The following is a 23,192-nucleotide window of genomic DNA, read 5'->3' on the forward strand; positions in this document are numbered from 1 at the left end:
AAAAAGGCTCCTGTGCCTCACGTTCATTTGGAGCAGACTACTTCAAAGGAACACTACAGTTAGGCAGAACAAGGAGCTTTTCAAAAACCACATGACGGGGGCTAAATTCTATGAAGGGAGTGTTTTCCCATCTATTCCACCTTGTGATTCCTTCAAGGATCCCAAATTAAACACTTAAGCAAACAGTAAGACATCATTTAGCAAGTCAGTGTGCCTAAATTGATTGTTAGGGCATCAGTGAGTCACAAACCGCCAAGTTCAAGCAGCTGTTTTCTCCTTCTAGGAAAACCTTTTGTCCAACACACACAAATTTGCATGGAGGAACCATTTTGCAAGCCTGTGACACCAAAGCTTCCTGCAGCAGCCACAGCTGCTGACTTTGCCAACTACCTATGCTCAGCAGCTGCTTCAGCAGCACATTCCCTCCACACCCCATCACTGAACCACCGAGTGCTTGTGCTTTGGTGTGAAGATGAAAGGCAGTTACACAGTCCAGATTTTATAGCCACAACCACAGGCCTTCTGCAGCCCAGCCCATGGCTGAATCACACCTGAAAACAGTGCTATTCCTGAGCTGAAGCTTCTTGTTAACAGTGGACCGTGTAAAGAGCTGGAAACATCAGTTCACTCAAGGAGACAAGTGATGAGCTGCCTTTGTCTGGTCCTTGGGAACAGCAGGAAAAGGCTGAGATAATGGTGGAGGCTTTCAACCGGTTGTCAGTGTTTGCTCTTCACAGCAAGTGCATCTCACAAGAGCCATTTGGGTGACTGGCACCTTTGCTTCTCCTCTCCATGTGCTGCTACAGCACCTGGGAACAAGAGGAGTCTGAGACCAAGAAGAGACGTTCCAGATGCCTTAAAAGGGATCTCACATGGCAGAAATAGCTTGAGTATTAACACAATAAATGCTTCTTATACTATTTCAACACACTGCAAGAAAAAAAACCCCTCCAAGGTCTCTTGCAAATCAATCCTGGGAATCCATTTCTCCTGCTTTTTGCCACAGTAGCCAAGTTTACAGTCCCAGGCCATGGAGAAGCAGCCAACCTGGCACAGCTGGGGAACAAAAGAGCTGCACAGAATTCCAGATGGGCTTTTAAAGGTCTCCTTTACTGACTTGATCTCAAACTACAGCACAGAGTGTCAGTGCTTTGCTGCTCGTTGCAGCAGCTGTTTTGCTTTAAAGTGCCAAGAAAAGCCCCCAGTGCCTCACAGGGGGCACAGAGTGAGATCATCTCCATGAAGTCACCGGGGCCATCTGAGAAGGGACCACCACAGCCAGGGGACAAGCTCTACCAGCAGGAGAAGGCACACAGAGTCAGCCGGCTGATTCCAGAGCTGCTGCTGACAGCATGGATGATTTGTGTAGTTTCAACAACATTTCTGAAGCCATCAGCTGGTAGCAGCTTACTGGCTATCAACAGCAGCAAGATGGGGAGCAAATTCAGGAGCTACCGATGGCACTAGTAGCAAAGGCCATGAATATTCATGCCACTAAAACATGAATGAATTTATGATTTTTTTTATTATGAAAGAAAAAAGAGGGGCTTCAAATAACCTCAAAGCTTTATAAATGTCAATACACCAAAACAACAAGCCCAGAGACCAAGGGGACTGTTTCACTCTATTTTTCTGGACCAGTGCATTTGTACTTCCTATTTTCTCTCCCCATCCAGTTCACTGTATGGAGCAAGCAACTGGTAGAAGTCACACACACACATACAGGATGAGGGAGATTTTATTCAAACAGCTCACACGTATTTCAGACTGTGGTTTTCCAAATTTTTTTAATTTTTCTCCTTTTTTTTTTTTTTAAATACAGCTTGGAAACAACCAACAAAGGCTGCAGTAGGAATTAAACCAACTTTCATAATCCATGGGGTATGCACACCTGACACACAGGTGTCTACAGCTGGAGCAGTACTGCCAACATGGACAACAGGCATACCAGTGATCAGCATCAAGTGGGGGTAACTAAACTTTCAGAGCAGCAACCCATTTTTGCCCCAAATAAAACACTGACAAGCACTGTCAAAGCATCCACATGTGTCTGCTGGCCACAGGCAGCACAGTAGAAGAGGGATAGCTCCTTAGTAGGCCCTAAAGCCAGTGAAAATCACCTTCAAAATGTAGTGAGCAAGCCTGTCTTGACCTGACTAACAGAGCATAGTCATCTGGATTTATTAAGAATATTTCTTCAGAGCAATCCTAAAATACAATGGATGCATGCTTGGGCTATGCCACAGATCAGGCAACCTCTTAGGTTACATTTGCAGCTGTTTCCTCAGCTGTCACCAGCCATCTGGGAATTTCTCATGGACAGCAGAGGCTGCCCTTGCCCTGCTGACCAGATCCCCCCCCCCACACTCCTGATCTCAGCACCATCACAGCACAGTTCATGGCACCACATACTCCACTGACAGAAGCACACCAACACACTTCCATCATCATCTTTCCAGGGAGAAATAAAGAAGCTAAATCTTTATAACGGCAGGACTGGTAAAGAATTAAAGGGTTAAAGTGAAAAGTTCTGTCAAAGATTACCAGTTTGGGCTTAAAATTTGAGTGGGGCATGCCTCTGCTGGTCAGCAGCTTAAAGAATAACATATTTAAGAGCTGCATAGCAGAAACAAACTGCATTGCTGGGAGAGAAAGAAGAGATGGTGGCTCAGCTGCAGTTCTCAGGAGCAAATTCACAGGTTCTCAGCAAACTCAGCAGCAGATCCACACCACCAGACTCAGTAGCAGAAAGTGAGTATAAGAGACAAGGATGAAAACCAAACTCCAAGTGGAATTTTCAGTTACTAAATGCCAGGTACAGACTCAAAACCTGTTTCTGTATGGCCCTGAAGATATTCACTTGACCCTTAGCATACCTCATGTTTCAGGGTTTTTTAATGGGTTACAAAAAGTGCAGGTGTCAGCCCCACACCCTTACCCAGAGCACAGGTACCTGAAAGCTTGCAGCAATGGAACCCAGAACCCATCCTCTGGGAGCAGGCAATGGATCTCAAGTGAGCCACTGCAGCATTCCTCTTCCACTGGCACATTTGCACATGGCTCAGCAAGGGAAAACCTCCCTTTCCCAGTTATTTTATTCACGTTAAGCTTTCCCTCTTCCCAGATACCAACTGTATTTTAACATTTTACAATCGCAAGTCAAATTTACCAGGGGAAGGAAACCAATGCCTGCTTCCACTGTGCCAAGTTTCCAGTCACCTGGGCTGTACTGTGTCATTACCAGCCCAGTGTATCCCACAGGGGGGTGCTTGCCAAAGCCCTGTACTGAGCACTGTGTGGTGCTCCTGACAGGCTTCCCTCATATCCACCCTCTCCAGGTATCACTGCTCCCTGCCATTCAATCACTCCTTGCTCTTTATCACAACCTAGGGAAACTTCCACAGCCTTTTCCTTACAGCAAGGCCAGGAAAAACATTTTACTGAACTGTGCAACCTTCAGCATCTTCTTGGCCTACAATTCATAAGAAAAGTTATCACTGGCTCATACAAAAATCTCTAATGCAGTTTAAATATTTCTGGCAGAGAAACAATAAAAAAATGAAGTGTTTCAAATGCCCAGCTAAATTTGCTACAATAGATGAGAAAGGGCTTTCTAAGCAAGTTTATCCATGAGATCACTGCTTTGTGATGTACAGCAACAGCTCAATTAATCACAAAACTATTTGCAAGGACTTGCCAAAAAGAGAGGAATAACAGAACAGACCCTGCAGAACAGCTCCCCAACACAGGCAGCACACACAACTCTTCATCCTCCTGCATGAGGAGCAGCTCAAGACTGATTTCTGAATTGAAAACTGTTTCTTTTCTGTTTAAAGGAACTAATGATACAAACTGGCTATGTCCTTTCTCAAGTGGTTGCTGCTTTATTCACTACAACCCTCTGCAACAGTACATAAAGTACTCATTCAGTTCTTTCAAATGAAAGATTTCATGTAGGAAGGAACCAAAAGAGGTAATTCAGGTACACAGTGAGTGATTTATCCATGTACCTCCACATAGGCAGCACTCCTCCTCCAGTCAATAAACTTCATTCCTCCTTAGGAAGGATTTGACACAGACATCAAGCACAAATAGATTGTCCAGCTCAAAGTGGGAAGCACACAGGTCAAAACACACTATCCAGCTCCAAATCACCATTTTTATTTCTGTTGTGACCCCTACAAAATAAACTTCCCTTTTATACTAAGGGTGAATTCCCACTGCTACCAGCTTTTGCTTTTTTCCCCTAACTCCTCATATCCCCCTTAGCCACCCTACTCCCCACTGTGCAAGGATACACTGCCAGGACACTGTTACTTCAGTCAAACCCCCCAATATTTCACAGTTCTACTGCCAAAAAGCAGAATCTATAACTTCTGGTATTCAATAGCCTTGTAGTATCACACTGTAGATGAGTCATCAGGGCAAGATTAAAAGGAATGGTTTTTTAATATTGCCAGTAAAGGGGAAAAAAAAAAGCTTTGTGGAAGAAACAACTTACTATCTTCAATTATGAGTTTCCCTTGGTGAGCTCTGCCCTCAAATGGATGGTGTCAGTTTGATTCATCAGTGCATGAGAGATCAATGCAATCCCAAACTTCCTGTGTGTCTTCAAGAAGTTATCTTCCAAATCTGCCTGGGAATTGTTTAAGCATTACACAGGCTGAAAAAAAAAATAAATCAAGCCCAACTATTGAAAACACAAGCAATTCATCTGGCAAGCTGAGAACAGAGACAACTGACCATGAATAATGCAAGAAGGGCAAGATTCAAAATACTCGTTCAGTCTATTACCTGCAGCCTGAAGTGGTGCTAAAATACTTGATTAAATTGGAGAGCAAAAGCTGTTCTGTGCAATTACTGGATAAATATTTCAGAGCAATTTTTCTGTTGAACGTTTGGAATCCCCCTGCCAGCCTACATTCTACCCAAGGACACAAGGGGAGGGTTTCTACAAGAACATATGGCCTTTCCAAGGCAAAAGTTTGAGAGGGTGAGGGATGAGCATTCAGGCTCACAGAAACCCAGCTCAAATCACTGTGCCAATTTTTTGAGGTGTAGCTTCAGACATCCGTTGAGAAAAACCTCAACAATTCTACTTGTGGAGGTAGGATTTTAGGTGCTGCTTTAGGAAAGCATCCTCCTCCTCCCCCCCACCCTATTTTAGCTGTTGAATAAAATCAGAGCTTAGGATTATTACAGATATCACAGACCATTTAACCTGCATTTACCCACTCACTTCACCTCATCACTGGGCTATCCAGCCGCTCCAGGGAGCACAACAGGCACCACGACAGAACTGTCACCTGGTAATGCCAAGGTAAATCACTTAAACCAGTTGTAATCCGTGTTTTTTCCATGCAATTTGTTTCACAGTGTGATTGGGCACAGACTTCCCTAAGCAACTTGAAATTCTAGGAAAAAAATACTCTTAATTGCCATTTGAACTCGAAGGGAGGAACTTCTTAGCACCCGGAGGGGAAAGAGCAAACCTTGTGCAAAGAAAGGCAGAACCTGGTGCAGGGATCAGCAGGTGAGCCCTGCCAGTGCCTCTGGGCACTGCCCAGATGTGATCAGGGCTTTGGGGATTTTCTCTGAAAGCCCTGTACCTGTGAGCAATGTCACAGCAACCCTCAGCCTGCAGTTGGGAAAAGGAGGGGAGCACATTCACTAAAGCTGAACTTGGCTCTAACAAGAAGTACCTTTCACATTACGACTTCTTCATCCCATCTCTTCCCCCAGCCCCAATACTTGGGACATATCTGGAAAAAGAAAAAAAAACTCCAATCCACATGAACTCCAGTACCTTCAAAGGCATGACTGTGATAAAAAGGAAAACATATTTCAGTGTGAAAAGCACAGAAGGGAAAGGGGTTAAAGCTTCAGTGTAGGAGTTCAGGAGCAGCAGCTGATGCTTGGGTCAAGGGGGGGTTCTCAGACTTTAAACGCTCAAGAGCAGAAAGGTAAGTTCCATCCACTTTTAACTAAGGAAAAAGTAAACGTTACTGAATTTAATCAAGCCTGGCAAAACCTCCTCCCCTATTCTTCCTGGCTGGGTTTAGCAATCGTGCAACAAAACTCAGCTTTGGGAAGTATGACTTCAAACCCAGGCCATTTCAAGAATATTGAGCTTCAGTAAGTCAAGCCACCAGGCAGGAAAACTCATTAAAGAATACTCAGTTTTAAATACATTCACCATTTCTACTTTATTTTCCTGAAATGCCACTTACATCCAGCAATGGGGTTTCCCTGCACTTAGGTACATCTATCCAGCTCCCATAATCCTAACTCCCAGTTTATCTCTGAAAACACACAGCATGTCAATTGCTCTGTATTTAACACACTTTCTGATTTATTTAAACCAAAGAGAATTGTAAAGAAGACATTTGTATGACTTATTCTAATTGAAGCTGAAATATAAATCTCCACGTCAAATGCAGCTACCTTAAGGGTACTTGATAGATCAATACTCCAAACACATTATTCAGTGCATTTAGGTTAAGAAATGTAAAGCTGCTGCTAACCGTAATAATAATTAGACATAAAAATTCAGTATATGTGGGCAAGAAACCCCACAACCAGGTACTTTTGAAGCTTCCAGAAGAAATCTGGAATGATGATCCTTGTGGGTGCCTATCAAATCAGAATATTCTATGAAATACTGGAGATCGGATGTCTGACTTCCATAGAAGTGAAAAAGAAACAAAAACTATTTATGTTTATTTTCTATTAAGAAATAGGTCTGATAAAGGTAACATGCACCAAAAAAACAGGTCTTTAGGCGTCATTATCACGAAATATTCAAAACCTGACTCTGGATTTTGACAGTCAATATTTTCCATTTGGCTTTACCTGCCTTGTGATTAAAAAATAAAATGAATGCCCATCCCTGGTTTTATCCTGACACGGACAAAGCCAGGCCCTGGGGAGATCTCATCCAAAATGCTCAAGGGAATTTCCACCGGCGCTGTCAGCTCCAGGGGAGCACGAGGAGCCTGTGCCAGCTCAGCAGCTCTGCTCACCCAGCCCATGCTGACCCATGGCTAAGGCCACTCAACCCAAATCCTCCCAGCTTGGCACTGAACTGACTTAAAAGAGTTCTGGATCCTGTCAAGAGATGTCCCTTTAAAAGCCTCTCTATAGTTACAGCAGTCAGTGGAGCTGAACATCAGTGAGTGGAGATACACAAGCTGTTAACAAGCAAGACTTTGGGCTTTATTTTGTAAAAATTAGTTATTTAATAGCAATTCTAGAGACTGAACTGTGTTTTTTTCATCCCAGCACAAAACAGCCTGAGAGATACAGAAATTCTCCAATTCCACCTGAAGGCACAAGTGTTCAGATCCCATCTACGAACAAGCTGAAATTCCTTGGGGTTTGGTTTTGTTTTTTAAAAGCACAGGAGTCTTGCATTGTAGAAAATTAATCCAGCTGCTACACTGCAGGACAATGAGAAGGACAAGACCAAAGCACTGTACATGAGCTGCTGCAGGGAAGTATTTCCTGAGCCAAGGCAACTCTCACCAGGTTTATTTTACAGGAACACTGTTTGCCAAAGGGAACAGCAAGGCATGTCAGGATCAGATCTAGACTCCCACCTGAAGCTGCGTCCATCCCAAGCCCTGCTATTAGCCCACACTGCTCCCAGGTTAAGAAATCAGCAACTCCTCCATCGTTTGGAGGAACCACAATGCTTTGGAACTGCTGCTGTGGGCAGCACTTACACCAGCAGCACTGGCCTCGTGTGGCAATGCTTCATGCACTATCCAAATGTTACAGTCCAAAACCTCAGACTGCAACACCACCAAGCTCTGCCTTGGGGAACTGCTTCTCCTTTGGCACCTTTATTACCACACCTGACATGTCAGCATCATTTTGAGCCTTACCTGCTCAATTTTCACACAACCCACAGCCCTTCAACCCTTCCCACTAATTCCCAAGACACCTTGGAGCTCTGTGAGATAAACACGTTTGACACAGAATCCTGCCCAACATTACAGCCAATAGGAAATCCAAGGGATCAACACCTCACCTCCCCTCTTGGGACTGCCCTTTGAACAGGACCAAGCTTTGGCACTGCTGTATCTGGGACTCTCTGCTGCCAGCATATTCCCCAGAGGCTGCCAGCAGGCACCATCCATCTCACACCTGAAGTGTTTGCACAGCATTCTCCCTCCAAGGAAGCTTTAGGGAGGAAATTTCTCTGCAGCAGAGGATACTAACAAAAGCAGATCACAAATCATGAGTGCTGTAGCTATAAAAATATCCCTTAATTTACTGTCTTAATTAAGGAGACCCCAGACTGCGCTGCCGGTGATGGGGGCTGCCCCCCAACTCCTGCCCATGGTTGGTACTCTGATGTCCTCTGCTTTACTCAAGCTCATCCACTTTTTTTCCTGCAGGCTATTATCAGATAGATAAGGGAATCAATACAATGTGCTGCCACATAGCTGCTGGTTTTCCTGCTTGCATCTGGAAGATGAGAAATACCCCATCCTCCCTGCTCATGTCTGGGGTTGACAACTTCTTTCTAAACAGAAATTAAGGCTAATACTGGTGGAACTTACCCTAATTGAGCACCATACCACTTGCTGGCAGATCATTCCTTGCATCCATCCTTGCTCCCCTGTGAGAGCCACATAAGCATCACCAAAACTGGTGGTTGAAGCCTTTAAACTACAATTTAATACGGCTAAAAAAAATCAAACCTTCAAATACTTCATTAAGGGTTTAGGAGTATTCTCTTCTCCATGAAGGGAGAGTTCCTCATGTGAATCTTCTAACTTTACTTCCATGTGGAAATTGCCACAAGGCTAGGTCAGACCTGTCTTCTCACTGCTTAGAGAAGACCAATAAACTATAAACACTCAATTCAGTAAAAGCTCCACTATTAATTTGGGGTAGTGAAGGGGTTAAACTCGCCCTAAAGACCAGGCAATACATCAGTACTCTAACACATGCAAAAAAGCTTGTTTTTTTCCTCATGAACCCCAGTATCACTTTGTAATAAGCCCAAGTTGTCAGCCAAATTCATCTTTCCTCAAACTTGCACACATTTTCTTTGAGTGTCTAATTTAAACCCTCCCTTAGACAGGAGAAGGTTTCTCAACACTGCAGATGAGGAGGTAAAAATTAAATCCCTTTTAAGCACCACAGCAGCAGAGAAGCACCACCTTGAGCTTACTTCGCCCTCCAATTTTGGGTTAAAAGTACCCAAAATTAATGCTACACCATTCCCTTCCTCCTCCAGTCCAACTCCCTACTGTTCAAGGGGCAGGAAATGCAAAGCACCCGTGTTTCACAGGAGAGTCAAAGAATTTCCCTGCTTTTCACGTCAGCTCCAAGACCACACCTTCCCAGTAGGACACACACCTTGAATTGATGCACACCTCAAAGTAACTGCAATGAGTGGCATCCTTTGAAATCCAGTGCAGAGATCTGGTGCTGCATGAGCCAGCAGAGCTGAAACCATCTGTACCACCCCCACACACCGAAGCAGCACCAGTCTGCACAGCCATTGTTGTGCCCCATACATTCCCCCCTAATGTCAGCCAATGAGCCCTTCAATGCTGTTCAGCTTCCACAGGGAGGTTTTACTTTGGGAACAGAACATGACAGGTGCCCCCAGCTGCTTTTAGATGCCAGATTTCTGGAGGAATGGTGTTTCAAAGGCCTCAAATTCTGGCTGAGCTCAAAATAAATGAAGAACACTTTCAGGGTGCCTCTACAGGGCTTGCAGGACAAGCCAAGGACATGTTTCTTCTACCTCATTTCCTCTCTCAGCTCACATGCTGAGAAACACCATTAAAGCCAAACAAGATGAGAAATTTTGACAAACTTCAGCCTGGAAACACCACTGCAAATAAACACAAAGCTCTGGCCAACAGCTTTTCCCTACAACTCCAGTACCAGAGACAGTGCAAAACCCCACAGAACCTCTGGGAACCCTCCAGAAACGAGTGTGAACACAGCAGGGCTTGGCAGAGTCACCAAGACCCGGGCTGGTATTCAAAACACCCAAAAATTGAGAAACACACAGAGAAACTTAACTGAAATCCCAGTATATCCTGTGCAAGTTAGTTTGAAAACAGTCTCACACTAATTCTGACGTTTCCAAAGCAATTGCTCAGTGCTGATGCTGTAATTCACTATCTGCAGGTGATACTGGTTCATTCCTGCAACCTCTTTGACACTCAGATTTGTGTTTCAGGCAACCTTACATCACATACAATCGTATTTCATCTGCAGAGAACAGGCTTGAACTCCAGCTGAGCAGCAGGTTACAGAAAAATAATTTAATCTCTGCTACATATCATCAGTAATGCACAGCCAACAGAGAGAGCCATGTTAACATACAGATGGGCCATAATCTAATTAACAGTGACCTTTTCTTCTCTTGCACTGCCTACAGGTCAAAACGTTTGAGTCAATTTCAAAGGAGAGAGAATGCCAAAATGGTGTTTGGGGAAATCCCTACACCTAACAATGGCTTTAACCAGCCCAGTCGTTCCGACTCAAACTGAAGAACGCTTGACGGCTGCTATGAATACCAACGAAGGGATTTCCAGTTAATGTGCACGGCACAGGGAAGCAAGTCCTTACGATTAAACACCTCCCTTCTCGCTCCCTGCTCCACAAATTAACAATTAAAGCTCCGGGACAAGAACTCCAATGGAATTGTTTCTGAACTCACTGATCAAACCAAACATGTTGACACCATCTGCTCCAGCCTCCTTATCCCGTATGCAAATCCCTCTTTTAAGAAAGGAAAGCTACTCGTTAGCAGCAGGCTCTCCACTACAAATTCTGCTACTCCGGCGTGCTCGGAAAAGAAAGCGTAGTTCTCTCTTTTTACATTATTTTAAAAGGGGGTTGCTTTCGAGACCGAGGGCATCCCCCAGAACCCGACACGGGGAATTAAGTGCCGGCTTTGCGCTGGCACGGCGACAACCTTGCCGCAGGAGCCTGAAGGTTATTAGCGGAGCGTCAGCAGCGGGAGCCGCCGGATACGGAGCCAGGAACCGGGAGATCCCTCGCGGGACGATGTCCCTCCCTTCTGCTGCGCGGGAAGAGCGATGGACAAGGAATGCCAGCTCCCCTGGCACCGAGGTGCCTTGGCTGCGCAGATTTCCACAGAACAGGAACAAAAGGCGGCTTTGGAATGAAGTTAAGCCGCACCTCCACCCCTCGCCCCGCTGCCCAGCGGCCGCCGCTGCGGGGAATCACCGCTGCCAAGCACCGGGACGCGGCTCCGCAGGCTCATCTTCCCCGCCTGCTGTCGGGGCTTCCCCGATGCTCTGAAATCAGAGCCTCATCCCTGCGCTGCATTTGCAGCCACGACTGCAGAGAGGGACGGGCGGACGAGAACAGAGCAGAGAATTTTTGTCATCGACTCCCCCAGTTCTCAGCAGACCACGGCATGCCATGCCAGCAGATATATTAATAGCTCTTTACACTCCTAACTCATCAATTTTCTGTTTGGAAATTCGCTCCCAGAAAGAATTACATTGCTCTAAGAGCAAAAGCAAGAAAATCCACAGAAGAGCAGGAACTGAGCAAATAGGAAAGAGGGTTGACAAAGCAGTCGGGCGATTCAGGACTGCAACAACTTACCCACCCAAAAAGATGCAGAAATTCTTCACACGGAAGCGATTTCCATATTTACATGGCATAGATGGACTTCGAAAAATTCGCCTGAAATTATTAACCCTTCAAGATCCTTTGCACTCACTCACCTTGCTAAACAAATCCTTCCCTGTGAAGGAGATGTATTTCCTTAAGTGCATTTCCTTAAGTTGCATTAACACGGAGTTACTCCGGCAGAAATCATTCAGCTCCTTCTGCTGCAGCCAAATCCTTCTACTGGAGCTATTGCTGCAGAATGAAATCATAGTGATGTGATAAGAATTCACTCTTTTTAGTCTGGAGTACCTGTCAATGGAACATCATCTATCCACTGTCGTGGCTAAGCACTGGAACTAATTGCAGACACTACATTAAAGACCCAACATGGTTTTGTTTTGTTGGCTTTTTTTGGTTTGTTTTTTTTTTTTCCTGTTCCAACAGATGCCTTGTCCTTGAAAAAACTAAAATAGCCAAGCTTAAGAAATTAGAGTGTTTTTAACTACATTTAGAAGTTGGGATGGGTAGGCAGAGTGCTTTAGTTCTGAAATACAAACAAGGATTTTAACTAGAAAAATAAAACTTGGACACCACAACCTTTATACTAAGCAGAAGGCTCTCAGAAATTTTTCTCTTTTGAACATTCACGCTCCCCTCAGAAGCCCATTTTTCCAACAGGAGGCTTAAACAAGCCTCACTATTCCTACAGATGCTGTTCCAGACACAAAGGAGTGCCTGAGACCTGCGCTGGAATGCCCCGGGCAGGGAAAGAGCCGTGCCCCAGACAGCATGGTCAGCTCCAGGCAGAGCATGGCAACACGACTCCACGGGATTGCATCAACTGCTGGCTTCCTGTGTAGCAACACACCGTACTCTGCAAGGAATTCATTCTATATTAATGCTTCATATTTATTTGAGCTAGGTACTTGCTTCAACTAAGCGCAGATACCAGACCTACACAGTGGGTAAGGGTTTATGTTTACAGAACAGCATTTTCACAAACACAAAACTGGGAAGTCAAGATTTCCCACCCCTGCACACCACTCGTTCCTGTAAATTTTTTGAAGCACATGAACATTCTTCACATCAGTATTTGGCTCCATTTCTGAAGCTCAGAGGAACTTGCCATCCTGCCCAAGCTGGCAGCTCCACCACCTGGTACCTAAATTACACCCTGACATTTTAGGGCTGAAGCTTTTATTGCAGACATCTGCATCTTCACGCTCAAACTACAGAGCTCAGCGCCTCTCGATAAGGAACCCGAGCAGTTACAGGGAAGGAAACTGAGAATGCAACTTCTCATGCCTGTTGCAGCCACAGCCCAGGGCTGCAGGAAGGGGAGGGTGAAAGCAGGTTTAAATGAAGGTGCAACATTTGGACTGGGAGTTATTTCAATAAACTCATCTGGAAAATCAGCCTTCAGCTGCAGCCAAAACACAAAAGTATATTTCCCAATTTAAACTTGGTTATTTATTAGACACAGGCATATTTTGCTCACCATATTTATCCAATATCCTGTTACATGCTTCATTTTGTGAACACCCAGGGAGAACGGCGGGACACTGATAAATGAGTAAAACTGATAAATGGGTAAACGTCGGCCACAGTTTGGACACCACATGCACAAAAAATTGCTTGGGAGGCAGGAAAGAAGACTCCTAATCATTCTTCCCAAGAAGTAGTGTGTCCCTTTAGTGTGAAAAATTCATGTTCACAGCACCAATGAGTAAGAAAAATGCATATGCTCCATGACAAGATCATTTCTCTCTAAATCAGAGGAAAAGTAAGCGCACACTCCTGCCCTCGCTTGTCCCCAGGGCTCTGCTATATGATTTCCCTGAAGTTAGCAGCTCCCAGGCTGGGGGAGCACGTTTCCAACAGTGCTCTTCATCTGTGCCAGAGGGACATTAACAGCATGAAAGGAGAGGGGAAAGAGCATGGATTTGACTCTGAAGGTTGTGGCAGGCAGCAAACCTTCCCGAGTGACACTATACATTAAAAATCTCCCTGAGCAACACCAGATATGTACATGGGAATCCCCCCAGCTTTGCTTACCAGTTGTTCTCAGTGCTCTGGCATGTTCACCACCAAGCTTTAGAGCACATAGAGAGACCCACTGCCTGCCGTGTGCTCACAATTCCACTCCCACTTGGACAGCAGCGAGCTGTGCTGTCGGTTTACGGAGGTGGCAGGGCTTGAAGAGCAGGCAGAAATAAACTGATTTGCAAGCTCAGAGCAAGCCGCAATCAAAAGGTCTTATTGAAACTTTCAATTCAGTCCTACTTGGCTGCCTATAGATGAAAACACAGCCCCTATCTTGTGTGGTAGAAATGGGGTAGCAAAAGCAGGAGATTCCTGAGCCTCGGGACACATTGCTCCACTTTTCAGTTGTGTGAAAAAGGGAAACGCAAGCTACTGCCTCTTGTGACATCTCCTAAAATGCTGTCTTCCTCATTATTTTCAGGATTGCCTCCAAGGCAGAAATTCATTTAGAGAATCACCTGCGTTTTCAACTTTTACTTTTGATACTCATTTAGAAAATCTGCGTTGGTACTGAACACCCTGAACCCCACCAGCTCAGCAAACACACAGCCACAGCCCCTGCAGCACAACACTGCTTATGAACCTCACAGAGCTCATTCTTCCACCCTCAGAGGCATTTCCAACAGTCTGCCTGGCACAAAACACTGGATTTCCCATCCAGTCTCAGAAAGAAGGAAAAACCCACATTCATTACCTGCAGTCCACACCACCCCTGCTGGAATCATCTCTGTTAACAATTACACGGGCCACAGTTCTGAACTTGGTTTTATCCTCAAGTTCCAGATTTTCAGGAATGACATGCAGGCAGGATGGAGAAAAAGAGATCCCAGGACAGCTTCCCTACCTGAGCAGGAGCCCTCATGCAGTAGGTAACATACCTCAAGGCTGTGCTGCTCCTTCTCATCCCAGTGGGATGAGAACAGTGCTCTCCAGCAGAAGTGGAAAAAAAGCACTTTCCTTTGCAGAGCACAGCTGAACTGAAAGCCACCAGAGAAAGATTTCAATCACAACAAAGAGCTAAAAAAACCACCCCAATCAACCTATTTATTAGAGATCTTGCAGGTTTCTGCTCAACTCCAAGCTTTGAGAAGCAGGCAAGACAGACATCTCCTCTCTGTTCCCATCTCTTATGACTATTTTTACATCACACAACTTCCCTGTTTGCTGTACCAGAAACTGGAAGTTCTTTATTACCCCATCAGGGTACCTGTATTTCAGCCAAAGAGCAGCCTCAGAATTTCTCTCACTCTGAATTAACCTCAGTTCCTTAAAGCTGGCCAGAAGGTGCACTTCTAATATTAAAGCTTTTTTTTTTTTCCCCATAATAAAATGTGGAGGTAGACATCTTTTCCACAGCAACATGACAATGAAGGCTGTGATGAGGAAGTCCCAAGGAATGCCACCAATTGCTTGTCATGGTGTTTGAGACACTGCTCATCCCTAAATAGGGAAAGTCCTACTGCCATGACAGCCAGCAAAACCAGCTGAAGCTTCAGATATTAAAGTAATTAAAGTTTCCTGAGTCACTTCAGGAATCAGAAGTGACCTTCTCCAGAAAAGCAGAAATACCTTCTCCAGAAAAGCATCAAAAACGCAACATGAACACTTTCATGGGCAGGGGCAGAGGGAATGCAGGTATTTGTTTGCATTATACTCAGATCCACCTTCAGGGCTTTGTTCACCTGAGTGTATTTAAAGTGTCACCTGCTTGTTGTGAGCAATGAAGAGCAGGAGGGGTTACATCACCTTCCTGTGCAAGTGCAGCTTTTTCAGCCACGACAGGTTTTTAATGCCAACAGAAATCAAAAGTCTGTTCCAAAAAACAAGACCAGAATTATCCTGTCTTTAAAATAATTCCCAGAGAGGTACCTGGTCAAAGGTCAGGTAAGCAGGACAACAGGAACAAGATGACCACAGCACATCTCTGAGGATTAAAGACCTTTTCATATCTCCTCAGACAGTGACTAACTACAGCCTAGAGCTGCCACTATTCTTTCACTCAAGCCGAAGCCTGCTACAGCTCTGATGTGACATTTTCTTGGGTAGGCAGTGCAGAAAAAAACCCAAGGAACAAGCTGCTTTTTTAAAGAGTTATTTCCAGCACCTTTTTACTATGGCTTTAAATGGAGTAGCAAAGAAACCAAAATATTTCAATCAATAGCTGTGAAAAAGAACACAGCATTCTGCAACACGGCTACAGGGGAAGCACAAAAGCATGGATTTCTTTGGAAATACTTACAAGAGATTTCTATTTCCAAATCTCCACATGGCAGAGCATTCCAGGCCATGAGATGTCCTTGTTAATGAAGCTGTGAGCTCAGTTAACTCAGACAACATCACTATAAAGCTTGACTGAACATTTTTTATATCCATCATTAGGGAGCCTGTCTATATCCATGTGTCTTTTGCAGGAAGCTTTTCAATTTAACCTCCCAACATGCGTGCAAGTCCATCCAGAGGCACTTCACACAAATTAATGCCAGCTGCTGTCAGCAGCTAAAAGAGCTCAGCCTGACAGAGCAGAAGTTATTTAACCTGAAGAAAACAAGGCTGCAAGGAGACCATAGGGCCCCTTTCAGGGCCTAAAGGGGCTACAAAAGAGCTGGAGAGGGACTTGGGACAAGGGCATGGAGTGACAGGACAAGGGGGAAAGGCTTCAAACTGACAGAGGGCAGGGTTAGAAAGACCCTGGGAAGAAATTCCATATTGTGAGGGTGGGGAGGCCCTGGCACAGGGTGCCCAGAGAAGCTGTGGCTGCCCCATCCCTGGAAGTATTCAAGGCCAGGGTGGAATGAACTGAACTTTAAGATTTGCTCTTGCCCACACCGTATCACCTTTATCCTTCCCACTGCTGCACTGGCATCCTCTTGGAGCTACTCCCAGGACCTATTACTCTTGGGATCATGTACCTCGAGACAGGCACACACACAACACACAGCAGAGCCCAAACAATGGGGTTTGAGACATTTATAAAACAAGTTGTGTAGAGAGGGAAGCACAGGAACACACACTGAATTATCCTGGTGTGGGCTTGTAGACAATTTTAGCAGTGTATTTGACTAACACTGTGCATTCACATATCCCAAGGGATGACTTCCAGAAAATAAAGTTCTCTCTTCATACATTTATGTAGGGCAGCTTCACAACATATGCTATCATCTCATTACGCTGGCTACAACGCAGCCACAATCTCCAGTTCTCCTACAAAGATCCTGATTTTATGGCATCACTTTCCAGCTGGTGCAGGAATGTTAGCTTGCAGGGGAAAAGGTAAAGCAACACTTTTCACTTCTCCTATTACCACAAAGAAGGTATTCAACAGAGACAGCAAAAAAATGATTCTTGTGTCATTTACTAGATCCTCACTACCCCAATTCCCACAAATTGGGCAGTTATACCCGAAACAGCAGCAGTTCAGTGCAGTCCCAGCACCCCATTTCCTTCCTCCTTTGTAAGGCTTTTAAATGAGGCTGTCTGACCAAGAGGAAAACTTTTCAGTGTCAAGTGACCTCTGGAACCCCAAGGTGATGGTCCTGACTTTGGCAGAGATGCCCTTCAGCCCTGATAAACATCTTCTCAATCATTTTCTCATTAAAATACACAGAAAACATGAACACCCACACACTGCGTGACTGTGCCCCGAAGCCAAAGGGTTTTAGATTGCTCAGCTTATTTGAATATTATTTTGGGGGAGGTAGTGTCTAATTATGCAGCTAAATCTGCCAGCAAGAATCTGGCTATTTTTTCCCCCACCAGTTATGTACAAAAGGTCTCTGAAAGGACAGTGGGAATTAGTTTGTGGCAATAAATTATGACAAACTTGCTGATGAATTTGAAGAGTGCCTGACTGCATTTTCAACAGCTCCAGGCACTCCCTGCCTTCAGGCTCAGCCCAAGATGGCAAGAGCAGGTTAACAATAGTCTCTGGTGAACTTGTTTGCCTGATTTAATAATACCTGTGATATCCAGCACATACACAATCTTTTATGTTTGGGACAGGAAACAGCAGTGGGAAGAGCAAAGGTTATTCCCCTGTGCTGTACTCTCCCCCTTCTTCCCATCAGCCATGGAAAATGAGGATCCATACCTTCACACACACACAGTGAAAACACCCTGGGAACTGGAAAACACCCTGGATACTGCAGCTTGCTCCTGATCCACCACTGTGTGAGCAAATGCTCTTTCCCTGCTCTCTCTAATGGCCTTGTATTGAGGCAGTGTCAGCAAACCTGTAATTGTAGTTCTCTTTTCATTAGAGCTCAGAAAGCCATCCAAGTCCTTTCCATGTGATATTCCTTGGCTCCCTGGGGTTCAGCTGAACACGGAAAGGCAAGATGAAAACTATCTAGGACCATTGAGAATGGTCCCACTGGAGGGCATTCCCAGTTTCCAGGGTGACTCACCCATCCCTCCTGAAGCTCATTATTAGCACGGAAAAGCCAGCCACGGTCCAAGACACACTCCTATAAGGTCAAAGATATCACAAGCCAAATTTTGATGCTGGGCAGCTGCCTGTCCAGTCTAATAACGATTTTTCTCTTAACATAATTGTATCTCCTAATACAGTCACCTCTCCCCCCTGCAAGGGTTCATATGGAGCTGTTTGTATCCCCTCCTTCCAAGTTGGAAGCTATTTCTCCAGAGACTGCCTTTTAAAGAGAATTTTTTAAATTCTATACAATAAGTGCCAGGAGCAAATAACACTGGGAGTAGCAGCATAAGACAAAGCATAAAGGTGGCACTTAGTCCATCAGCTTTGTCTCTGATCTAAGCAGCTTATAAAGAAGCAAGCCCTTCCATCTTCTCTCACCATAACCAGGATGGATTGTGAGAGCCACTGTACTCCAAGGCAGCACTTAGTGCCATCCTCACTCGGTAGGTCCTTAAGGAGGAGAGCTATGCCATGCTTTAACCATTTCCCCTGCAGCCACTGAAGAAGGAAACTCATGTTTTAAGAGACAGAAATATTTCTGTCTCTGATTTGTTTGGAGAGATAAACTATGTGCAATAAAACATAGAAAAACCAGATTTGGAAACAGCCATTTTGCATCCTTTTGCATTTGGAGCTCTGGAAGGTTACCTCTGCCATGGAGGTCTTGTTGCTTTAAGACAGAAATAGAAAAACAGGCCAGATTACGCATTTTCCTCAATAAATAATGCAAAAGCCTACATGCTCCTGTGAAGGGAGATTCAAACTCGGGTCACTTCGGAAAATATCCCACCTGCTACAGACCCACTACAGAAACAACTCTCCCAACTCAGCCACACCTGCTTTGCACATCAGAGTCCCAGCTAATCATGATTTTATCATCATTACTATCAACATTTATAATTAATAACATGCAGAAAGAACTCACAATGCAAGTCATTATGGAAAAACAATGACAGCCCCAGTTTTGGAAAGCAGAGCTCATCAATCCCACTGTTAGCAGGACTGATTGCAGCTTGGGTTTCAACTACATCCAGTTCTGTGTACTGGTGCCTAAAAGAAATCCTTGCCCACTAATAAATCCACAGGGAATTATAAATCCTGGCTGTAGGAAGAGAAAGCAGATGATTTTTTCCAGGGGCAGGGGGACAAGACCCCTCTAAAGGGCTCCTGATCCAGTGACACCCAGAGCTGCAGCTGCTGTTCCGCGCTTGCTGCTCCACGTCCTCAGGGGAGACAGGGGATTACTGCAGGATGTTTTCATGAGCTGGACATTGGTCAGCGCCAGCATTTCACAGCTCTAACACATGAAATAAATGGCTTGACCTCTGCTCCCTCACACCACCTCATACCCTGAAGGGCGAGCGCAGCAGTGTCAGCATCACTTCCCTCTGCACAGCAAGCACAGAAGGGGCACCACAGCCCTGCTGAAAGAGCTGGAAAGGCGATTTAGGGGAAAGGAAAGATGAGCAAAATGCTAGAGCAGTCCCACTGAGGCACCTGCTTTTCACCGACCACCTCTTCTTTATTAACTACACATTGAACAACCAAGTATTTCCTGCGCCAGCATCCAGGAGAAAACAGCCAAAACAGAGCAGGCAGAGTTCCAGCAGCACAACTTCAGTGAGCACAGACTCCTTGAGAGGTTTTCTCAAGCCACACAGAGCCAAGAATATAATGCACAAAGCCCAGCTTAGGAGCATTTATGGCACAGAGCTGCAATACTCTCCCCACAGCCCTGTGTGAAATGGTTTGAGGAGAGACGAACAGGACCACAGGGTTTTTGTCAGGTTACTGACACCACAAGAAGGCCATGGCCAGTAGGCAGCTTTCTGCTTGGTTCACCAATTGAATAATTCAGTGATGCCTTTTTAACAGGGCTCAAGCTTTTTTAGAAGTAATGCTCATTTCTTCCTAATTTCATGGTAGAATCCCCCAGTTCCTACTTTTTCTTTTAAACAGCTCTTTAGAGCCTCAGCTGTTCTTGCTGGCAGCATATAGTGGAAAACATTAAAGAAAAACAATACATGATCAAAAATAAAATTTGCTAAACCCCACGATTTCTAGGGCAACACCATGAAAAACAAGTCACCTACCTTTTTCCTCTCAAACTCCAGCAGTTTTAGATCTCCATTTCAGGCAGGCTTGGTACCTCAACTGACCTGCATTTTCCAGCACAACAAATTTATTCCAAAACAATTCATGTACCCAAGATCCTGCTAATTACATTTCACCCCCTTACACACACAGAAAAAGAGACCTTCTTCTTGGCTCTCAAGAGTACCAGATCACATCTAGACTTGCCCCCAGGAGGATTCTTCCAGTGAACTCGTATTTCAAAGCAGCAGAGATGAAATAGCACGATGCAGCACAGAAAACCCAACTGAGATCACAACTGGGCATTACAGCACCTATTACACACTTCTGTGTTCCTCACACGGCACATAAGGAGCCAAAAGCAATCAAATCCACAGGCTGGAGGTGACACAAGCAGCTGCTGACCTGGAGGAGAAGCCTTGGAGGCACTATCTGAAGCTAGGATGTTTCTGTACCTTTTTCACTCCAGGTTGTCAACGGGTTTCTTACCTACAGCTCTGCAAGCAGGAGATGAAGTCATTGGTGTGCTGCAAAACCCTGCAGAGGGACTAAATACATTAAAGTCTCCACTGCTACCCAGTTAAGTGTCACAAGAGACCTTTAACAGAGCATTAGCTCCCAGCACACTGTTACCTGTTCCTCAGCACCCCGCAGCCCAACTCAGGGCTTTCGGGCTGCCATTTACTATTGCATGTACTCACTCTAATCAAAGTCTCTCGGGATGTCACAAACCTCCTCCACTGATTTTTTTTATACAAATAGTAAGTTTGTGGGCAATCTGTTGGCTACAAAAGACTTCTTTACAAGTATCTCTTTTGATACTTCTGTCCCAGCACTGGTGTGGCCACAGCCCCAGGGCAGGGCCCGTCCCCTGTGCTGGCCCTGCTGAGGGACCTCAGGGCTGGGTCCAGGTCTGGGCCCTCCTGGCCAGAGAGCCCTGGAGGGGCTGGAGCGTGTCCAGGGCAGGGAACGGAGCTGGGAAGGGGCTGGAGCCCCAGGAGGGGCTGAGGGAGCTGGGAAAGGGGCTGAGCCTGGAGCAAAGGAGGCTCAGGGGGGACCTTGTGGCTCTGCACAAGTCCCTGACAGGAGGGGGCAGCCGGGGGGGTCGGGCTCTGCTCCCAGGGAACAGGGACAGGACAAGGGGAAACGGCCTCAGGCTGGGCCAGGGGAGGCTCAGCTTGGACAGCAGCAGGAATTTCTGCATGGAAAGGGTGCTCAGGCCTTGGCAGGGGCTGCCCAGGGAGCTTTGGAGTGCCCATCCCTGGAGGTGTCCAAGGAAGGGCTGGAGGTGGCACTCAGTGCTCTGGGCTGGGGACAAGGTGGGCATCGGGCACAGCTTGGACTTGATGATAGTGGAGGTCTTTGCCAGCCTCAATGACACTCTAAAAACATTTTGGTTCCTACAGCATTTTGCAATAAATATTTTTGTTTTAAACAGCTGAAGCTATTTTTCTTCCACAGAAGAACATTAAATGCTTTCATTTTAGAACACATCACACTAAATTCTCCACTGTGCATTTAGCAATGCCACAGTATTTTAATTTTTTGTCCACATCTGCTGATACAGGCACAGAGCAATGCCCAGGCAATAGTATCTACTACGATTTGCACAACTCATGGCACTCCCAGAACCACGACAAGCCTCCGACACTCTTGCCAGCGCAGTGCATTATTCATCAGATCTTTTTATAGATACACCCGCCCAACAACCAAGATCTCTTGCTCTCGACACTTCTCCCTGGATCTTTTGCTGAACAATTTCAAGCCAAGTTTTACAAAATTGGGAAGCTTGGCTAAAAGCACCTATTATGTGCAGCACTGTGTAGAACTTAAAAGCCACAAGAAAGTGCTGTAGAATCACACAAAAGGAGTAAAAGCATCAAGAAAGCAGTTTAAGAGATGGAACAAGCACCCTCTGGACATGCACCAAAGCACACACAGGTGAGCAGTCAGTTCCCCAATTCTCTTCTAGAACATTCTGCACACATTTAAAGGTGTAGAGGCTCCCTGACACAATTCCTCTGCAAAGCCTTGGACTTTCCACTGATTCCACCCAGCAATAAACATGACCTTGGCAATATTGCTTCTCATCTCATCCCCAGCCTTTCCCTGCAGGAAGAAGACAAGCTTCCAAAGGATAGCAGGTCTTCCATGCCAGCCACTAGCAAAGTGCAGAGACTGAAGTATCAGCTATCATCTCTAAAATATGGGTCATCATAATCACCTGAGCAAAAAAACTTCATAGCAGGTAGACTGGGCAAAGCTCAGGGAATGCAAAAAGCCTTTCCCACCCTTTTAATCTGTGCATGGGAGGCCAAAGTGACTTCAGCAACCTGTTAGGTCACAAAGCTAAAAAATAATCCCTATTTGGAGAAACGTCTTATGCACACACAAGTAGAAAAAGGTATGAGGTGAACAGAATTCCCTTCTCTCTCTAGGAGAGGAGAATAGTTACTCACCAGGAATAAATGTCCCCCATTTTTTGGGAAAGCCTGTCCAAGCCCTCATCACCCTAAGCTTTTTCCAACTTACTATTTAAGCCTGAACTGGGGAATACAACCATATGGGGGGAGGAATAAGTAACAAAAGCAGCAGAGAGGAGTGCTTGAAAAAGCTGCCACCCCTCCTGAACACGCGACACACCAACAATTACACAGAAGGGAAGGAAACAGGAGTGTTCTCTGTGGCAAAGATAAAACATTGTCTCCCAAAATGCTCTGTAATCAGGGCAGTAATGACATAGGGAAACTGAAGGATGGGAAGAGTGGTTACAGCCTAAACAAGGAGTTACAGTCAGGCACAACAGGTACAATACCCAAAGACTAAGTTAAAGGATCTCTGGATTAAGGCATTTGCCAAGCAAAAAAAAAAAAAACCAACCAAAAAAAACCCCAAAAAAAACCAAACCAAAAAACCCCAAAACAAACAAAAGAGATGTAATCACACAATTATTTCTACATGTTCCCAGGAATATCCCAACCTGGTGCATCACACAGACGCT

The 23,192-nt window shown here is 45.2% G+C and overlaps 1 protein-coding gene across 4 annotated transcripts in view; it reads right to left on the bottom strand.

Moving 5' to 3' along the window:
• Nucleotides 1–23,192, bottom strand: part of MCU (mitochondrial calcium uniporter) — a 77,545-nt gene that overhangs the window by 27,466 nt on the left and 26,887 nt on the right. For 2 of the 4 annotated variants that reach the window (XM_069018901.1, XM_069018900.1), the window contains exon 2: nucleotides 11,736–11,874. The exons of the other annotated variants lie outside the window; for them this stretch is intronic. In XM_069018901.1, the coding sequence (XP_068875002.1) occupies nucleotides 11,736–11,801 (66 nt within the window). In that variant the 5' untranslated portion in view covers nucleotides 11,802–11,874. The remainder of the gene's footprint in view (nucleotides 1–11,735; nucleotides 11,875–23,192) is intronic. 4 annotated transcript variants of the gene reach the window in all.

Source organism: Aphelocoma coerulescens, chromosome 6, assembly GCF_041296385.1.
Source record: "Aphelocoma coerulescens isolate FSJ_1873_10779 chromosome 6, UR_Acoe_1.0, whole genome shotgun sequence".
NCBI lineage: Eukaryota > Metazoa > Chordata > Aves > Passeriformes > Corvidae > Aphelocoma > Aphelocoma coerulescens.